At 36.1% G+C, this 20659-nt stretch overlaps 2 protein-coding genes across 2 annotated transcripts; both read left to right on the top strand.

Moving 5' to 3' along the window:
* Positions 1-7135: 7135 nt before the first annotated feature.
* LOC132660616 (olfactory receptor 56B1-like) lies at positions 7136-8119 on the top strand. Its single transcript, XM_078432614.1, has one exon. It carries the CDS (start codon positions 7136-7138, stop codon positions 8117-8119), a length of 984 nt encoding a protein of 327 aa, XP_078288740.1.
* Positions 8120-17604: 9485 nt separating this feature from the next.
* Positions 17605-18570, top strand: LOC132662430 (olfactory receptor 52N4). The gene has a single exon (XM_078433967.2). The coding sequence runs from the start codon at positions 17605-17607 to the stop codon at positions 18568-18570; it is 966 nt and encodes a 321-aa protein (XP_078290093.2).
* The last annotated feature ends 2089 nt before the right edge of the window (positions 18571-20659 follow it).

Below are 20659 nucleotides of genomic sequence, written 5' to 3'. Positions count from 1 at the left end.
TCAGGATAAAAATATAACAGATTCCTTCTGAATTGGAGAACTATAAGTGCTTTTTGATCTCCGTTCTTTTTTCTCAGGTTTTTAATGTATGTCGGTATTACTTTTTTTCCTATTTTAAACAGATAAAAAATTAAAATCAGTAATTTTTCAAAAAATTATTGCTATCATCATGATTATTTCAGGGTTTTATATTGATCTATTTTTTTCCTAACTTAATATGTAGGTGTAATAAGTCTAAACTTTTGTTCCCCGTATTTTTTAGATTGCCATAATTGTCGTCTTTTCTTCTCTTAAAATCTACTCTTGAAACCAATATTACACTATGTGTTAACTAACTAGAGTTTAAATAAAATCTTGAAACAAAAATAAAACTAAACTAGGGACCATGTTTACATCTTTCTTAGCATAGCTTAGAGAGTAGAAAGTTTTAAATAAATAGCCATCAAATGGAAAGATGAAATAATACACGAATAAAAGAAGAAATTAGAAAAAAGAATTTGTGTGTGAATGAGAAAAAAACTTCTCTGCTTAAGTGCTTTTGATCTATTTTTCCATTGGACAGGGGAGAAAAAGGAAACATAAATGTGTGCTGAATATCGAGTCCTAGTTTTAATTAAAAATAACTTGTGTTTGGGGCGCCTGGGTGGTTCAGTTGGCTAAGCTTTGACTTCAGCTCAGGTGATTATTTCACAGTTCATGAGTTAGAGCCCTGCGTTGGGCTCTGGGCTGACAGATCAGAGCCTGGAGCCTGCTTCAGATTCTGTCTCCCACTCTCTGACCCTCCCCCACTTGTGCTCTGTCTCCCTCTCTGGCAAGAATAAACATTAAAAAATAAATTAAAAAAATAACTTGGGTTCAATTTCATTCTCTACTTTCCTGTACATATATGCTAACACACAAACACACACATATGAAATTATCCACTTATTTATGTATAACTATTTGGGCACTAAGAATGGATAGTTATAGCTGTTTTTCTTCCTCCCGCAGAGGTTTAGCTTGATCCCCACACCAACACTTGTGTCTCCAATACTCTGACATGGTCCCTTGGGACACATAACACACATTTTCCTTTAAAGTCTTGGTTCAATAGTACAGATATCAAGGAAGTTGAAGATTGGCTGCTACACATGCACAGTCATTCTAGGATTGTGATTTCTTTAACAAGATCCTAAATACCTGGACTAGACTGCATTCAGCCCACTGTTTTGCTATCCAGGAACTAAGGTATTTAAGACATACAAAAGAGGGGCTAGTGACAGAATTTTCTTTTTCTTTCTTTCTTTGTTTCTTTGTTTCTTTGTTTCTTTCCTTTTTTTTTCAATAGGCAGTAAGATAAGGCAGAGAAGGGTTTGGGTATATATCAATTGCTTATTATTTTTCCAGAAATAAATCTTCAATTTCATTCACATAATTTGAATGCAGAAATATTGTGTGGATTTGAGTGTTTTTATTAAATACGTGTTTTTCCAAATATGGCATTAAAATTCAGTACAACTATTGTGATTATGATCATCTATGTTACATCTCTATCTAAATAGGAATCTTTATGTCAGTGGTCGTGGAAGTTGGACATGAATCACTCTCATGACAAGGAGAAATGGAAGAACAGTTAGAAAATAGTTCTCCACCATTAGATCAATGACCCGATCACTCCGGCTTCTTACCTGTCCTGCCCCTGTTCCTCAAAATCAGAGTGCAATTTTCCTTTATTATTTTCTAGAGGGACTGAGCTATGGCTTTACTTCATTGTTTTTGGGTAGCAAAAAGCACATGGGTGTGCCTTTGCCACACCCTCATAGGCAAAGAAAAACATGGATGTAAAGAATTAAAGATGGTCTCGTGGAAAAACAAGTTTTCTTACCTAGGGTTGAAGAATCAGACAGCAGGTGATATCAAAACTGCATTTTGTAAGTTTGGTGATAGTCATGTGTTAATATTACTATTCCAGTAACCCTGTCTACAGGCCAGCATAATATAAGTCAAATGTCCTTGTGGAAGAAATTGAATTCTGATGCATCAAAAATTTTTTAAATTTGTTTTGAGAAAAGAAAACTGCTTAAATTTGTAGTTAATACTTAGTTCTTTAACTTAGATCTTGGAGAGTTTTGCAAATATGTTGAAGTTGGGACCCAAATTATTGTGTAAGCATAAAGCCAGTTTTAGTGACTAAAGCTATGCAGATAAAAAGGAAATTGAGGAGTGTAAAGAGAATGTTTAGCATTTTTTATAAAATACATCCTTCCAAAGAGTGCGTTTGTAATCCCAGAAAAATATTTTTAGTTTTCAATTTAGTGGTACTTATGAGTTTTTAAAATATTTATTTATTTTGAGGGACAGAGAGAGAGAGAGAGAGAGAGAGGCAGGGAGAGAAAATCCCAACCAGCCTCCATGCTGTGAGCAATCAGCCATTAGTGCAGACCCTCTCTCCCAGCCTGACCTCAGGACTGAGGGTTTAGGACTTGAGCTGATATCAAAGGTTGGACGCTCTACCTACTGAGCCAGCCAGATAGACCTAGTGGTACTTATGTTTTTCTTGTTTTCTCTACCTGCCTCTTATACACAGATATATAGTTAAAATGCAATAAATGTAAGGAAATACACTTGGATAAAAAAACATAGTAACTTTTTCTCCAACCCAAGCAGTTCTTTCTGGGTAGAAATCAAGACACTGAACTAGTATCGTTCACTCTTGTTATGAGACTCTAACTTCAAAAGCTGTAATATTGCATTGTGCACCTGCTATTTATAATACAAGTATAGTAACCAATGACTGAACATCACAGTTCAATCATTCAAGAGAGATTGTCCAATGTATTAAAATGGGATAGAGGGAGAAAAGAATAGTGATCCTTATAGACTAGTTTATACTCAATTTTAATAAGTTATTCAAAGAAAATTTTATAAATCTTTTTTTGATTACAAGTGTAACTGTGTGTGTATAATTTGTTTTAAATTTATATTTTTCTTGGGGCATCTGGGTGACTCAAGTGGTTAAGTGTCTGAATTTGGCTCAGGTCGTGATCTCATGGTACCTGGTTTTGAGCCTGGTGTTGGGCTCTGTGCTGACAGCTCAGAGCCTGGAGCCTGCTTCAGATTCTGTGTCTCCCTCTCTCTCTGCCGCTCCCCTACTCACACTCTGTCTCACTCTCTCTCAAAAAGAAATAAACATTAAAAAATTAAATTTATATTTTTCTTAATGACATATGTGTAACAAAACTTAGAGTATATAATGTTACCTATAAATATAAATTATGAATTTACTAAGTCTAAAGATAAAAGCTTCTTGGCAGTTCTGTTCTTCAGAGAAACATTTTTTTTAATTGCAAAGGTCGTATTTGTGGTTTTTATACAAATGAAAATTAATACATTCCTTGAAATTCCAAAGCTAAAATTTAAAATGATGAACAAAACATTTCTCTTAAACAGAAAATTGAAAGTCACTTTAACAAGCTGGCATATGATTTAAGTGTAAATTTGAGAAGCCCTCATTTTAAAACTTTCCCTTTGTATTAATAAACTGAGAAAGTGAATTTAATTGTTTTTATGGTGTGGGTTGTAAAGAAACCTTATCAAACCTGGAAATGAAATAATCTGATACAATTAACTTTAATTACACACTGTCAAGATTTCTATTTTCCCTAAGTGATATTGACCAACATGTTTTGCTTTGAATTCTCTTTTCCTGACATTAATTTATTCTCCCCAATTCTTTGGTATCTTGTTTACCTAAAAAGAATACAGATTTTAAACTTTTGTGTATAGCTTTCATTCTGATACACTTTTTTGGTAATGCATATATAAGTTTTAAAGTTAATTAGAGTTATAATTAAATTAATGGGTAGTTCAAATAATTTATATTTACTAACAAACCAATATGTCTCTTCCACTTTTGTCATCTTTTTTTTTCTTTGCACATTCTTTGTATTTCCTTTATTTCCATAGTTATCATGGGAATGCTTTGTTTATTTGTCTTTCCTAATAGTCTTCAGTAAGTTGTTCTTTATTGTTTTTCCTATAGTAGTTACTTTTATGCCTTCCAAGTAATAATATTTAGATTATAGTTACTAATTATAAAATTCAAGTGTAAATGTTATTTATGTATTTATTTGTGCAGTCATTTATCCATCTATTATTCATTTTTTAAATGTGTATTAGTTTCTAAGAGAGAGAGAAAGAGAGAGAGTGCACAAGTGGGGGATGAGTAGAGAGAGAGAATCCCGAGCAAGCTCTGCACTGTCAACACAGATCCCAACACAGGGCTCGATCTCATGAACCATGAGATCATAACCTGAGTCGAAATCAAGAGTAGGATGCTTAACCAACTGAGCCACCCAGGCATCCCAGTAATATCTTAATCATTTTTTAATGTTTATTTATTTATTTTGAGGATGGAGAGAGAGAAAGAGGGAGAGAGAGAGAGAGAAAGAATGATGGGGTAGGGACAAAGAAAAGGGACAGAGAGAATCTCAAGCAGGCTCCAGGTAGGAAACCTTTCCCAGTGAAAAACTGCCATTGCCAGGACTTCAGACTATGAGTCTCTGCCCCTGACCACAGTTAAGTACTAAAACCTTGGCATGCTCACACTGGTAAAACCCCAGAGCATCCAATGGAGCATCCCTTTTAAAAAAAAAAAAAACAACAACTTATTTTTAAACTTATTTATTTATTATGAGAGAGACAGAGACATCTTGATGGGGGGCGGGGTGGGGCGGGGACAGAGAGAGAGGAAGTGAGAGAATCTCAAGCAGGATATATGCTGCCAGCACAGAACCCGATGGGGGGGTTTGAACTCATGAAACCATGAGATCATGACCTGAGCTGAAACCAAGAGTCAGATGCTTAACCGACCGAGCCATCCTGGTACCCCTTTTTTTAAAAAATGTTTTTAAGTTTATTCCAATGGCTCATCCTTAATCTTTTTTTATGTTGTTTTGGCAATATTTTGTACAAGGGATTTACTCTTTTCTCTGTCCTAGGAGGAAATAAAGGCTTGGAGAAGCTTTTCAAAGGGATTAGGGCTAGAATTAGAGAAGATAGGGTTTGTGTGGTGATTTAGAAGTGACCTCATTTTTAAAACAGCTGCTAGATTGTCTTCAGGATGAATATATTAACTGTCTTACGTAGCAGGATCACACTCCATGTCTTGCCAACCTTTAAGTGCTAAAAAAAATGGAAAACACTTATTTCTTTTCTGTGAACTCAAATCTGCTCCTTCTCTTAACGGTATCACACTAATATCAACGAAGAGAAAACATCAAAGATACAAGGCTGTGTCTTTGATATGATGATATATAATAATAAGTGAGTATTTGACAAAAATACCAGACCCCATACAGTCAAGTGGGTCACACACGTCCAAGTTCTCGAGATGGAGCTGTGAAGTTGAACTCCTCAGGAGTTCTGACCTAAAAGTCCAGAGTCAAACTAGTTTCACCTCCAAGCCTCTTTGTGTCTGTTTGGTTAAAATCTGCTGCGAATACGTACAGATAATTTTCGTGTTCACCAAATTACATTACCGTTAAAGAAGGATGATTTCCCCATAATTAGGCGGTACATGTTTATCTAAACAGGAGGCAAGACATTTCTGAAAAAAAAAATGCATCTAGTTGTTAACATGAACCTTCTTTGGTTGGTGATAATATGAGAGAATTTTAATATTTCTTCAAATTTGTTTTTCTATATTTAAAAGTAATTATATCAAAAATAAATCCATAACTGCCTTATGTGCTAGAAGGAATTTAAACTATTTGAAAGAAAGGGTGAGGGCATGGATCATTCTAAGCAAGAGAATACAGTTTTAGGAATTTCAGATGGCTGAGCAAAGGAAGGAAGCATGAGGCACGAGTGAGCAGGTAAGACTCAGAAGCAGCAACACTCAGGAGACGGGCTGCATGATGAAGTAAGAGGAAGAAACCACAGGAGAAGGGAGCAATTGCTGGCCAAAAGAAAAGGCTGGTTTGTTATTTTCAGGCTTGGCTGGTTGGGATCCTGAATAGAATAAAAAGTACATGAAAAACACCAGCGGGAAGAAAGATGAGTCTAGTTTCGACCATGATGAATCTGAATATACAATGACAGTTTCTTCAATATATGGGCAAGTAATTCTTGTTTGTTAATAAAATCAAAATTATCATACTACCTGTGTCTAATTCCTGTATTTATATGCCTTTGTAGATTCTCTAGGACTAAACTAGAAACAAATTTCTAAGATTTGTCTCTATTAAGTCACTCCTTAAATCAACAAATTCAGTCATGATCACTTAATTTTTCAAGCTAGTCTTTTGTGATCTTCTTAGAAGTCGATATAAAGTCGAATATTAAAAAAAGTTATTTCTGTTCTAATTTGCATCATACTTATGTTTGAAAATCCTTAAAGTCTGTGATATAAAATTTGTGGAGGCTATATAAAACCTTAATGGACATCTATAACAACTAGGAATGGTGAAACTACAAAATTTCATCTTCGATAATTCTGCATTTAAAAAGTCTCCTTGTAGTCAGTTAATAAAAATCTGAAGCAGTATTGAGACAATATGAAGAAAACACACATCCACTTGATTCCACAAAATTTCTGAAGAGATGAAGACAGTTCAAAAGAAAAAAAACTAGAATCTTATTTATGTGATGGTCCCATTTTCTTTTCTTTTTCTTTTCTCTTTCCTTTCCTTTTCCTTTCCTTTCCTTCCTTTTCTTTTCTTCTCTTTTCTTTTAATTTTATTTAAATCCAGATTAGTTAACATAGTGTAATTATGGTTTCATGAGTAGAATTTAGTTATTCATTACTTACATATAACCTCCAGTGCTCATCCCAACAAGTGCCCTCCTTAATGCTGTGATGGTCCCGAATTGAAATAAATAAGGATAAGGCAAATAGAGATTTGAGATGCATGCTGAATTGTCCCTCAATAGTCAACCGTGATAATTGCTCCTTATAAGTTTTGATTCTACTATAAAACCCCCAGAACTTCATAGTACTTTATCTTAAATTATACTAAGGGATGTACAACAGAGTTCATTTGGTTACAGCACCAACTATGCTACGTGGAGACAGGTTAAAAATAATGTTTGATGATAATATGGCTCCAAGAAAGCAACGTTGAAACCCACCTTTTTTTTTTCCTCTTAGGAACCAATGTCTGCATCTCTGAAAGGCTCTAATAGCTCCAAGTTCCAGGTGTCTGAGTTCATCCTGATGGGACTCCCAGGCATTCACAGCTGGCAACACTGGCTCTCCTTACCATTGGCACTACTCTACCTCTCAGCAATTGGTGCTAATATCCTCATCCTCGTCACCATCTGCCAGGACCCTGCTCTTCAGCAGCCTATGTACTCTTTCCTAGGCATCCTCTCTGTGGTGGACATGGGCCTGGCCACCACCATCATGCCCAAGATCCTGGCCATCTTCTGGTTTGATGCCAAGGTCATCAGCCTTCCTGAGTGTTTTGCTCAGATCTATGCCATTCACTGCTTTGTGAGCATGGAGTCTGGTATCTTCCTCTGCATGGCTTTTGATAGATACATAGCTATTTGTCACCCTCTTCGCTACCCATCAATCGTCACCAAGGCCTTAATCTTAAGAGCTACTGTGTTCATGGTACTAAGAAACAGTTTGTTTTCCCTTCCAGTGCCAGTGCTAGCAGCCCAGCGTAATTATTGTTCCAGGAATGAGATTGAGCACTGCCTGTGCTCTAACCTTGGGGTCACCAGCCTGGCTTGTGATGACAGGAGGCCAAACAGCATCTGCCAATTGGTTCTGGCATGGCTTGTAATGGGGAGTGACCTAGGTCTTATAATATTGTCATACACTTTGATTCTGCGCTCTGTACTTAAACTGAATTCTGCTGAAGCTTCCTCCAAAGCTCTGAGCACTTGTAGCTCCCATCTGATCCTTATCCTCTTCTTCTACACTGTTGTTGTAGTGATTTCAGTAACTCATCTGGCAGAAACTAAGGTCCCTTTGGTTCCAGTTCTACTCAATGTGCTGCACAACATCATCCCCCCTTCCCTCAACCCTATGGTTTATGCACTTAGGACTAAAGAACTTAGGGCAGGCTTCCAAAAGGTGTTTTGTTTGAGCTTAGAAAAGAAAACAAGGCACCAGAGACCTTCTCCATGATGTACATGAACTTCAGCTAATTTCAAATATGATGGGAAAAGTCAATGCCTTTGAGATGTCTTTTTCACATTGTAAAACCATCTGAAAACAACAACAAGAACAAAAAAATATTCACAGTAGCTCCAAAATATTGATAAGAGCTGGATAAATTTGAGAATAGGAAAGACTTTCTACCAAAACAATCAAATGGAATAAAAACTAGAATATAATATTTATATCTCTCTCCTAAATTAAAATGTAATATAATAACAAAAGCACACTCACACACAACCAAAGAAATAAGTGATCTATAACTTGAGCTATAGATCATGTTTGTTTATTGATAACCATTCCTTAGGAGCAACATCTGTCTGTGTGAACAAGTGTCATTCCAATAATGTGCCTGCAGAGGGAGGAATAGAAAATACTTCAGATGAGCAAAGCCCAATCAGTCTATGATGCGGCTTGGGATAGAACAGGGCCATATGACGAAACCTGGATAAACATAACTCAAAGGATACAGATGAGTAGGCAGATATGAAGAGGAGAGAGAGAGAGACAGACAGAGACAGACAGAGACAGAGACAGAGAGAGAATGAGAGACAAAGAGAGTGAGAGAAAGAGAAATATAGATGCACAAAAGAATCTATCTTTTGTTCCATTTGCCTTTCCAGATCTCTATCCACCCTTTCTGCAGTGTTTTATACCCTAAATGTCTTAAGCTCATATACTGTGTAACCTGGGCTCCTTTTTTCCCAGCACTAGTTTAGGTTGTACCAATGGGAATCACTGGCAGGAGATTCGAGTGCAAGAAGAGAGTTTCAGTTATTTATTCTTCTCCTAGCCCACTTTGACATTGGGGTTCTGGCTGGATGTGCCAATGAAGCATTCGCCACGTAGCCCATCTGCAATAGCTATAGCTTGTATGGTTTTACCCAAGAATATTTTTAAAATCTTCTCTCCCTTATGTTGGACAAGAACACAATCAAGTCATTATGTTGGTCTCCACTATTTTTTTCAACATCCATTTTTGTTTCCTTCACCTCAACTACAAGCCAGTTAATGGCAACTTCATTTAATTCTCCTGAGACTCTCATTTGTGTGTACCTTTTGTCTCTTGCTGAGACTCTGAATGACTCATGAGCTTTACTTAAACCACCACCACATCTACTGCAACTACTCCTCTGCCATGACTAATAGGATGTAGGCAGCATGAAGAGGTGAGAAGCAGATCTACAGATAGAAATAAAGAAGTCTGTAAGGCAACAGGCAGGTGCAGGATATTTATCCCAGTGAAAAACCTTTCCCTGGAAATATTCTTCTCTTTTCCATGATGCTAAAACCAATGAAGAGCAAAAATAAGGCTTACCTTAATATGTCATGAATCTCATTATGATCTGGGCTTGTTTCCACTGATCCTATGATTAGAGTATCATTAAGTAGCTGGCATATTTTATGGATTATCTCATAAAAATTGAGGATTAGTTTGGGGCACAGGCCTACCACATGTTAATAGTTCTATTCCATACCATATACTGTCACTCATCTTACAGTTAAATATTAAAAGTAAATTCTGGCTTCCCACATAAACTTGAATTTATTTATTTTCATTTAAATGCTGATAGAAAAAAATACCCAATTTCCAGAGGACTCATAAAACTACTTTCTTTACGGTTAAGATGACAGAGCAGCATGGAGACCCTCAGGTTGTTTCGTCCCTGAAATTTACCTAGATTCACACAAAACAATTTTGTATACCTAGGAAATTGATCTGAGGATAGCACAAAAATCTGCATAACTTGAGCCACAGAGCTTGGAAGTGCGTGGTGTGGAGAGGTGAACTGAGGGAGAGAAAAGCCACAGAGGTAGGGAGGTGTTTTGGGGAAGAAAGGACAGAGAATGGGGGAGAGTGTGCTGCATCAGGAGAGTATAGGAAAAACACTCCCTGAAAGTAGTTGGAGAGAAAGAAAGAGAACAAGTGAAAACACTTGCAGGTGATTGAATAAGAGATCTGTTCCCCAAAGCCACTGATGGGGAGAAAGGAGGGGGTTTCACTTCTCCCAGGAGTGCAGAGTCTGAAGTTTTAGAATTCAGTGTCTTGCAGTGCTCTGATGAGGAAGTAGGGTGAATCCTCAGGTTCCAGTTTGTGTGGTGTGAGGGGTCCACTTGCCATGAAGGGAGGAGTGGTTTTCCTGCTTGGAGTGCATTTGGTTGAGGCCATATGGCCTCCCCACAGGCAAAAGTCCCAGGGGACCCCTGAAAGCAGCCAGGTTTGCTGGTTTTGGGACGAAGAAGCCAGAGTGTGGTGAAACCAGGCACCGACTGTGTGTTGTGCTATGCCATAATCTCTGACCCTCTACCACTGGGCAACAGCACAAGACATTGCTCAGCAAGACCCTCCCCCGGAGAACCAGCATGGGTCTAAGCTGCAGGGGTCTCTGAAGTATGGAGTTTTGAAACACAACACCATCTGAGATAAAACTCTGGAGGTGCCACCTGGTAGGCAGATGGCTTGGACAGGAATAGGATAGAGTTGGGGAGTGGATGGAGTCCTGACACAAAGAAGGGCTGCATTATGGTGGCTTGATGAGAGCAGGAAGTTCTCATGCCAGAGACTAGGGAGCTGGGAGAAGCCACTTCCACCTTTCCCATGTACACATGCACGCACATGCACATGCATGGGCATGTGCACCACACTGATCTATCCCAGGAAGCTAAGCAGCACCATCTAGTGGAGAACAGAGCTGTTTATCCAAGCCCCATCCAACTGTGCCCTCCAAGACATCCAGAAAACAAGCACAAGTCCCTCCACCTGCTTGATATATGAACTATAGAGAGCTTCATAGTTTCAATTCTAGGGGAAACTGAATTTAACTGTATTTAGGTTTCATTCTGTTTGCTGGTTCATTTGTTTTCTTGGGGTTTTTTTTTTGCTTCTGTTTTGGTTTAAATTGTTTTTTCCCTTTCTTTTCTTTTTCTTGGATACAGAAATAGAAAATTTTATTTTTATTTTCTTTTTAAAATTTTATTTTTTTATTATTTTTTACTTTATTTTTATTTTTCGAATTTTTTATTCCATTTCATTTTCTTTATTTCATTTTATTCTATTTTTTTAAACATTTATTTATTATTGAGAGAGAGACACAGAGTGTGAGCAGGGGAGGAGTAGAGAGAGAGGGGGAGAAATAGAATCTGAAGTAGGCTCCAGGTTCCGAGCTGTCAGCACAGAACCTGACATGGGGCTCAAACTCACAAACTGCAAGATTGTGACCTGAGCCAAAGTTGGTCGCTTAATCAACTGAGCCACCCAGGAGCCCCATTTTATTCTATTTTATTATACAATTTTTTAATTAAAAATTTTTTCTTACTTTTTTTCCTTTCTTCCTTCTCTTTCCCCTTTTTCTCTATTCTATCAAGCTTCTTTCAACAAGAAAACCAAAACGCTACTAGGATGTAGCTTCCTTTATTTGATGTTGTGGTTTGTTTTTATTTTTTTAATGTTTATTTTATTTTTGAGATAGAGAGACAGAGCATGAGCAGGGCAAGGGCAGAGAGAGAGGGAGACACAGAACCTGAAGCAGGCTCCAGGCTCTGAGCTGTCAGAACAGCCCTTGTGGGGCCTGAACCCACAAACCATGAGATCATGACCTGAGCTAAAGTCGGATACCCAACCAACTGAGCCACCCAGGTGCCCTATTTTTAATTTTTTAATTGTATTTTTTTATTTTGTTAATTTTTTCTTCCTACAAAATGAAGGAATTCACTCCAAAAGAAAGAACAGGAACAAATGACAGCCAGCAGCTTAATCAACACAGATGTAAGCAAAATGTATGAATTAGAATTTAGAACCATGATAATAAGAATACTAGCTACAGTTGAAAAAAGCATTAAATCTCTTTCTACAGAGTTAAAAGAATTAAAAATGCTATACCGAGATGCAGTCTCAAATGTATGCCATGATGGCAAGGATGGATGAAGCAGAGCAGTGAATGAGAAATATAGAAGACAAAATTATGAAGAATAATGAAGCAGAAAAAAAAGAGGGAAAGAAAAACAAAAGAGCATGATACAAGACTTAGAGAACTCAGTTACCTACAAAAAGGCATAGTATCTGAATCATAGGAGTCCCAGAAGATGAAGAGAGAAAAAAAAGGGGGGAAGGTTTATATGAGCAAATTATAGTGGAAAAAATGTCCTAATCTGGGGAAGGACACAGACATCAAAATCCAAGAAGTTCAGAGAACTCCCATTAGATTCAACAAAAACCGACCATCAACAAGGGATATTATAGTCAAATTCACAAAATACACAGACAAGGAAAGAATCATGAAAACAGCAAGAGAAAAAAAAGTCCTTACCCTATAAGGGAAGACAGATCAGGTTAGCAGCAGATGTGTCCACAGAAACTTAAGCTGTAGGAGTGGCAGGATATATTCAACGTGCTGGATCAGAAAAATCTGCAACCAAGAATTCTTTATCCAGCAAGGCCGTCATTCAAAATAGAAGGAAAGATCAGAGTTTCCCAGACAAACAGAAACTAAAAGAGTTCATGACCACTAAACCAGTCCTGCTACAAATTTTAAGGGGGACTCTGTGATGGGAGAAAAGACAAAACAATATAAAAAAAGACCAAAAGCAACAAAGACTAGAAAGGACCAGAGAACACCACCAGAAACTCCAATTCTTCCCATTTTTTTACTGGATTATTTGTTTTTTGGGGGTTGAGTTTGAAAAGTCCTTTATAGACTTTGGATACTAACCCTTATCAGTTACATCATTTGCAAATATCTTCTCTCATTCTGTGGTTGCCTTTTAGTTTTGTTGGATGACCTTTTATTCAATCAAAATAACTCAATTTTGGAATGACTAATTATATAATATTATAAAAAATACCAGCCTATGTTATAGTATATTATCATAATTTTTTTTGTTAAAACATACATAATACATGCACATCAATACATTTACATATATGTAGTTTTAAAATCAGGATAAAAATATACCAGATTCATCTAGGTTGTAGAACTATAAGTGCTTTTTGATCTCCTTTAAAACACCTTTCGATTTTGCCAAATTATTCAATGTATGCTGGTATTACTTTTATCTATTTTAAATAGATAAAAAATTAAAACTAGTTATGTTTTTAAAAATTATCACTACCGTCATGATTATTTCAGGGTTTTATATTGCTCTAATTTTCCTAAATATGTGGGTGTAATAAGCCTAATCTTTTGGTGACTTTCTTTTTTATATTGCCATAACAGTCATCATTTGTCTCCCTTAAAAGTAAGCTTTTAAACCAGGGGCCATCACTTATATGTAAGTGATGAATCAGTAAATTCTATTCCTGAAGCCAATATTACACTATATGTTAACTAACTAGATTTTAAATAAAATCTTGAAACAAACAAAAAATAAACCAGGGATCATGTTTACATATTTCCTACCATAGCTTAGAAAATAGAAAGTTTTCAATAAACAGCCATCAAAAGGAAAGATGAAATAATACATGAATAAAAGAAGAAATTATAAAATGAATTAGTGTGTGAATGAAAAACTTCTCTGCTTAAGTGTTTTGATCTATTTTTCCATAGGACAATGATGGGGGAAAAGAAAATATAAATGTGTGATAAATATCAAGTCCTAGTTTTATGTAAAAATAACTTGTGCTCATTTTCAGTCTCTACCTTCCTGTACATACATGCTAACACACAAACACACACATATGAGATTATTCACTTATTTATGTATCAATATTTGGGCACTAAGAATGGAAAGTTATAGCTCTTTTTCTTCCTCCCGCAGAGGATAGCTTGATCCCCACACCAACACTTGTGTCTCCAATACTCTGACATGGTCCCTTGGGACACATAACACACATTTTCCTTTAAAGTCTTGGTTCAATAGTACAGATATCAAGGAAGTTGAAGATAGGCTGCTGCACATGCACAGTCATTCTAGGATTGCGATTTATTTTAACAAGATCTTAAATACCTGGACTAGACTGCATTCAGCCCACTGTTTTGCTATCCAGGAACTAAGGTATTTAAGACATACAAAAGAGGGGCTAGTGACAAGATTTCTTTCTTTCTTTCTTTCTTTCTTTCTTTCTTTCCTCTTTCTTTCTTTCTTTCCTTCCTTTTGTCTTTCTTTCTTTTTTTCTTCCTGTCTGTATTTGTTTCTGTCTTTCTGATTGTCAATAAGATAAAGTGGAGAAGGGTTTGTGTATATATCAACTGCTTATTATTTTTCCATAAATAAATCTTTGATTTCATTCACACAATTTGAATGCAGAAATATTGTGTGGGATTGGGTGTTTTTGTTAAATATGTATTTTTCAAACTATGGCATTAAGATTCAGCATAATGCTATTGTGATTATGATTTTCTGTGTTATATCTCTATATAAATAGGAATCTTTATTTCAGTGGTGGTGGAAGTTGGGCATGAATCACTCTCATGACAATGAGAAATGGAAAAACAGAAAATAGTTCTCCACCATTAGATCAATGACCAGATTGCTCCTGCTTCTTACCTGTCCTGCCCCTGTTTCTCAAAATCAGAGTGCAATTTTCTTTTATTATTTTCTAGTGAGACTGAGCTATGACTTTATTCCATTGTGTCCGGGTAGTAAAAGCCACATGGAGCAAACAACTCTCATATGAAAAGAAAAACATGGATATAAAAACAAATTTTCTTACCTATAGGGTTGAAGAATGAGGATATACTACAGGTAATATCAACTACATTTTATAAGTTTGGTGATAGTCATGTATTAATATTACTATTCCAGTAATCCTGTCTATAAGCCAGCATAATATAAGTCAAATTTCCTTGTGGAAGAAACTGAATTCGGTTGTATCAAATTATTTTGATTGAATAATAAAGCTGCTTAAATTTGTAGTTAATACTTAAGTATTTAATTTGGATCTTGAAGAGTTTTGCAAATATATTGAAAATGGGAACTAGTTATTGAGTGAGTATAAAGCCAGTTTTAGTGACTACAGCTGTACAGATAAAAAGGAGATTGAGGAGTATAAAAGGAATGCTTATCAAAGGAATGCTTATCTAGTATTTTTTAAAAATACATCTTTCCAAAAAGTGCAATTGTAATCCCATAAAAATATTTTCAGTTTTCAATTTACTGGTACATATTTTTTTTAAATGTTTATTTGTTTTGAGAAAGAGAGGGAGGGGCAGAGAGAGAGAAAGAGAAAATCCCAAGCAGGCTTCATGCTGGCAGTGGTCAGCTGTGTTGTTTTCAAATTTTTCCATACTCCAAATACCAAAGAGGATGTGTATTTTACATTTCACATTTAGCTGTTATATTTTTCTAAACCTGTTTTTGTGTATGACATGATTTAGGGAACAAGGTGTGTTTCTTTTTTCTCTCAACACACATCCATTGACTCAATAATATTGAAAATATAATACTGAAAATACCTTTTTTTAAAGTAAGTTCTAGTGCCACCTTGGGGCTTGAACTCTCGACTCTGAGATCAAGACTCTCAACCTCTACCGACTGAGCTAGCCAGATGACCCTTGAAAATGCCATTTTTGTTCTTAATCTGTTTCCTCTGTCATTAACTAGGTGGCTTAATGTGTGTTTCAGTATTTGGTTTCTGGACTCTGTATTTCTTACAATAATATTTTTATCAGTATTTAAAAGGATAGGTAATATATTTGTAAGGAAGTTACATAAATTGTCCACATGTATACTTTTAGGAATTGGAAAGATGGGGTTAAAATCCATGTATTTCACCAAGACCCTACTTTTATTGTACTGACATGATCTTAGAGACATTGAAAGATCAAAAACACCTCAAGGAGATTAAGTGAATTACAAAAATCAGCTCTGGGGTCCAGGTGTTCTGCCTAATAAATTGGTGAAATTTCTACCATATTAGTTGACAATTTTCTATGGAAAATCATATGCACCTTTTCCTATTTCTAGTTATTATAGGGTTACTGGGAAGGTGATTAAAGAAAACCAATCAGGTTGTTTGGCAACTTTGGCCAGAGGTCCTTTCCTTTCAGGAAACAGAAATTTTACATAAATTGCTTGTTTGTGGATCTGCTAGATAAATGATTACCTGCAAGTTTAATCAGCTTCAATCTTCCATTAATTCTTATTTTGCTTACCTATTGAGCAAAGACCACAATATCTCAAAGTTTTTCATATCTTTCTTCTGCCCTCATTGCTGGGGATGGGGTGGTGGTGGTAGAGGTAGAGAGTATTCCCATGAGGGGTAGGAGGAAGATTCTGATTTTCTCGTTGCTTAATAAGTTTTTAAAGCACCTTGGAGTAAATTCCTGACCCTTTGGATTCTTGTGAGTTCTTTAGTATTTACTTTCCATTATCAAGGAATTAGGTATTATCATTACAAGATTCTTTATGATCTAGCTCCTGGGCAAATGTCCAGGTTATCATTTGTTACTTTCATACAAGTGAATTCTCATAGACTTGAGCGTTTTGATTTCTTTTTATTGATTACTTTATGTGTTTGTTTTGATTTCTATACTTGTACTTATTGACTATTTCCTCTGGAATTTCTTTTACAAATGTATCTCCCTTACAACTTGTTTTCCTTCAAAATACATACCAAACACCTTCTCTTCAACATGGTCCTTCTTGACAATCACCAATCCCTCCTCCGAACACCCCACCAACAAAAACACACATCCATTTTAATAACATACTGCTTATTTAAGACAATGTACATACTTCTATTTCAGTTTTTTATGTTTACTGTAATTATTACATTTACTGTGATTATTTCTGTGCACTTGGTCTCTCCATTAAACTCTCAATTCTTTAAAGGATGAAATTGTGTCTTATTCTCCACAGGATCACATTGTAAGAGCTCAGTAAATATTTATGAGAAATGAAGAGATTAATGAAAGAGGGAGATGCCATTTATCTACCCCAAATATTTAGTTAACTTGAAAATGAAGTTTAATTGTAAGTAGGGAATTTGGATTAATTAATTTTTCTCTTGGATGAGAAATGAATGTGATGTGTGGTTAGAAATATTAAATTTCCATTTATGTTGTCTCCCACTAGAACCCAACTGAAATGTGTCCCATTGCTAAAGTTAGGAAAAAATGGGGAAAAGTTAGGAAAAAATAGGGAGATGCATATAGTTATTAATGGTAAGTAAGGTATTCTAACAAAAATTTCTTTAGAGAAGTCATTAACAGAGTTATACTCAATTATAAATCTATGAGGATGGAAATATTTTAAAAATAATGAAGATTCAGTGTCGGTGATGAGAACTTGAGTTGCTTAATAAGAAATTGTTAGATGAACAGATGACTTAATCAATGCAAAACAAATAGACAATAAAAACTAATCCTTGGACCTTAGAAATTTTGACTGATCATTAAAATGCACTATGGAATTTTAAAATGTTGAGGTGAGAGGGAGGCAGTATATATAAGCTATATTTTTCTTCTCTTTTTTGCCTACTCTAGGAAAACACACATGAATGTTAAGCCTAATTGATCATGCTAATGCTGAATAAAACAAACTGGACTCCAGCCTCATTCATTCTTAATGGAGTCCCAGAACTGGAAGACATGCACCTGTGGATTTCTTTCCCATTCTGCTCCATGTATGCTTTGGCAATGGTAGGGAATTGTGGGCTCCTCTACCTCATCCACTTAGAGGACTCCCTGCACAGGCCCATGTATTACTTTTTAGCTATGCTTTCCCTAACTGATATTGTCATGTGCTCTAGTACAATCCCTAAAGCTCTCAGCATCTTCTGGTGTCATCTCAAAGAAATTGGCTTTGATGAATGTCTGGTACAGATGTTCTTTGTCCACACCTTCACAGGGATGGAGTCTGGGGTGCTCATGCTTATGGCCCTGGACCGTTATGTGGCCATCTGCTACCCTCTGCGCTATTCAACTATCCTCACCAATCCTGTCATTGCAAAGGTTGGGCTTGCTACTTTCTTGAGAGGGGTGTTCCTCATCATTCCCTTCACTTTCCTTACCAAGCGCCTGCCCTACTGCAGAGGGAATATAATTCCTCACACCTACTGTGACCACATGTCTGTAGCCAAGTTATCCTGTGGAAATATCAAGGTCAATGTCATCTATGGTCTGATGGTTGCCCTCCTGATTGGGGGCTTTGACATCTTGTGCATCACAATCTCCTACACCATGATCCTCCGGGCAGTGGTGAGCCTCTCCTCAGCAGATGCTCGGCAGAAGGCCTTCAGCACCTGCACTGCCCACATCTGTGCCATTGTTTTCTCCTACAGTCCAGCCTTCTTCTCCTTCTTTTCCCACCGCTTTGGGGGCCACACAATTCCTCCATCTTGCCACATCATTGTGGCCAATATTTATCTGCTCCTGCCTCCCACTATGAACCCTATTGTCTATGGAGTGAAAACCAAGCAGATACGCGACTGTGTCATAAGGATCTTTTCAGGTTCTAAGGACATCAAATCCCACAGCATATAAAGGACAGTTACCAAAAAAAAAATACATTTTTCATGACAGAGAGGAGCTCCTGTTTAGTCAAGAGGTGTAAAATGTTTTGGGAAGTACTATTTTGGTCATGGAAACGGAGCTTGTTGATTGGTGCATTTCTAAATAGATGTTTTGAGAATCTCAACTGGCCTGCCAACTGAGATTTCCATGAATTTTTTTCCTTCTCAGCCTTGTGAAGTATGAGTCTAATAATTAATACATATCCTTGAGCAAAGCCTGATTAGCCCATTTCATTAAAAAATAAAGTAGAAGTAATTTGACAATAAATTATATTTTAAAATAATAAATAAATAAATAAATAAATAAATAAATAAATAATAAAGTAGAAGTAGGTGATTCTGATTCTGAATACCTATTATGATTTCTAGGTTGAGAGCCAGTTGTTGCTTTTCCCTGGAAAATATGTGCTATATATTTTTAATCACTGCTTAATATGTTTTTTCAATGACTTCTTTCTGAAGGAGAAGTTATAAAGTATCCTTTGTATGGAGTCATTAAGGTAATAAATTTTAAGTCCCTGGGCATCTGAGAGAATGTGGCTGCATAGATCTCTCCTAGCTAGGACAGGCACATTATTTCACTACAGACTAATCTGTGATGCAGTTTTCTTCAACAGGACTTTTGAAAGCACACAATCTGGAGGTTGGAGTAGATAGATCTCTCTAACCAAATGTAACAAAAAATATAATTTTTCATAAGAACAGCATGAGAAGGGGTCAAAATCAACTTGTTTCCTCTTATCTGCAATTGTGAATCTAATAAATACAATGAAATATCTCTGTCTAATATTCAAGATTCTTTTAAATTAATGAACAAGTCTGGTTCATTAGACTGGTGGAAATGGTGTTTTTATATTAATGTCTCATGATCTAAGCCAATTATTTAAGGGATATAGAATAAACTGAATTATTATTCTTATATCTTTTTGTTCAACTTAAAAGAATACATATTGTCTCTGCCCAATTTTGGTAACTATACCAATCAAATTGCATTTAATTATTTAATTAGTCTTTTACAATTTCACATTTTATTTTTTTCTTTTTCTTTTATTTTTTATTAAATTTTTTTTAATTTTTTATTTTATAAAATTTACATCTGAATTAGTTAGAGGCAAGGGAAACAAAAGCAAAAATGAACTACTGGGACCTCATCAAAATATAAAGCTTCTGCACAGCGATGGAAACAATCAGCAAAACTAAAAGGCAACTGACAGAATGGGAGAAGATATTTGCAAATGACATATCAGATAAAGGGTTAGTATAAAAAATATATAAAGAACTTATCAAACTCAACACCCAAAAACCAAATAACCCAATGAAGAAATGGGCGAAAGACATGAATAGACACTTCTCCAAGGAAGACATCCAGATGGCCAAGCGACACATGAAAAAATGCTCAACATCACTCATCATCAGGGAAATACAAACCAAAACCATAATGAGATACAATATCACTTTTTAAAATCTTACAGACCACACCACCCCCTAATATATAACCATCTTCCATTTTTTTACCCTATTTCTTTGCTTACCTTGATTTCAAAAGTTGTAACCAACTTGTTATAACCAACAAGTGTTGGTTATAAAGTGGCTTTTGTAAACAGAGGGCAAAGAGAGACTGAAGAGAGAGGCAGACCACTCCAGATTGGTAGGCAACAGGGTTAGTAAGAAGGTATCATACACACAAGTCTTGTCTTGGGTGGTTGCAAGATGAGTAGCTCTCCACACCTGCCTGCCAGAATCTTAAGAGTTTATATGGAAACCTTAACTGGGTTCAGTCACATATACCATCCAGATAGTCTCAACAACATATTGCTACATATTGAGGCTATGTCTTTAAGGGAGCTTCTGGTGTGGGTAAGGCAAGTACAATGCACAGTCCAAAGACAGGGAAGAGCATGAGGAGCCTACAATTTCCTAGGTCCAGTGCTCAGATCAACCTGGGGTCATGCCATCTTGAAGACCTAGTCAAAGAACAAGTTGTCATCTTCTTTCCTTTTACTTTCTCAACTTGAAATAATTTTCCCACTAATTTGCCTTTTGGTCATCACATCCATCAC

This window comes from Panthera onca, chromosome D1 (assembly GCF_046562875.1).
Source record: "Panthera onca isolate mPanOnc1 chromosome D1, mPanOnc1 haplotype 2, whole genome shotgun sequence".
Taxonomy (NCBI): Eukaryota; Metazoa; Chordata; class Mammalia; order Carnivora; family Felidae; genus Panthera; species Panthera onca.
This window is presented reverse-complemented; position numbering and strand designations above follow the sequence as displayed.

Bases quoted from the DNA above. Each gene is read 5' to 3' on its own strand.
- LOC132660616 (XM_078432614.1), top strand. From the start codon at position 7,136: ATGTCTGCATCTCTGAAAGGCTCTAATAGCTCCAAGTTCCAGGTGTCT.
- LOC132662430 (XM_078433967.2), top strand. From the start codon at position 17,605: ATGCTAATGCTGAATAAAACAAACTGGACTCCAGCCTCATTCATTCTT.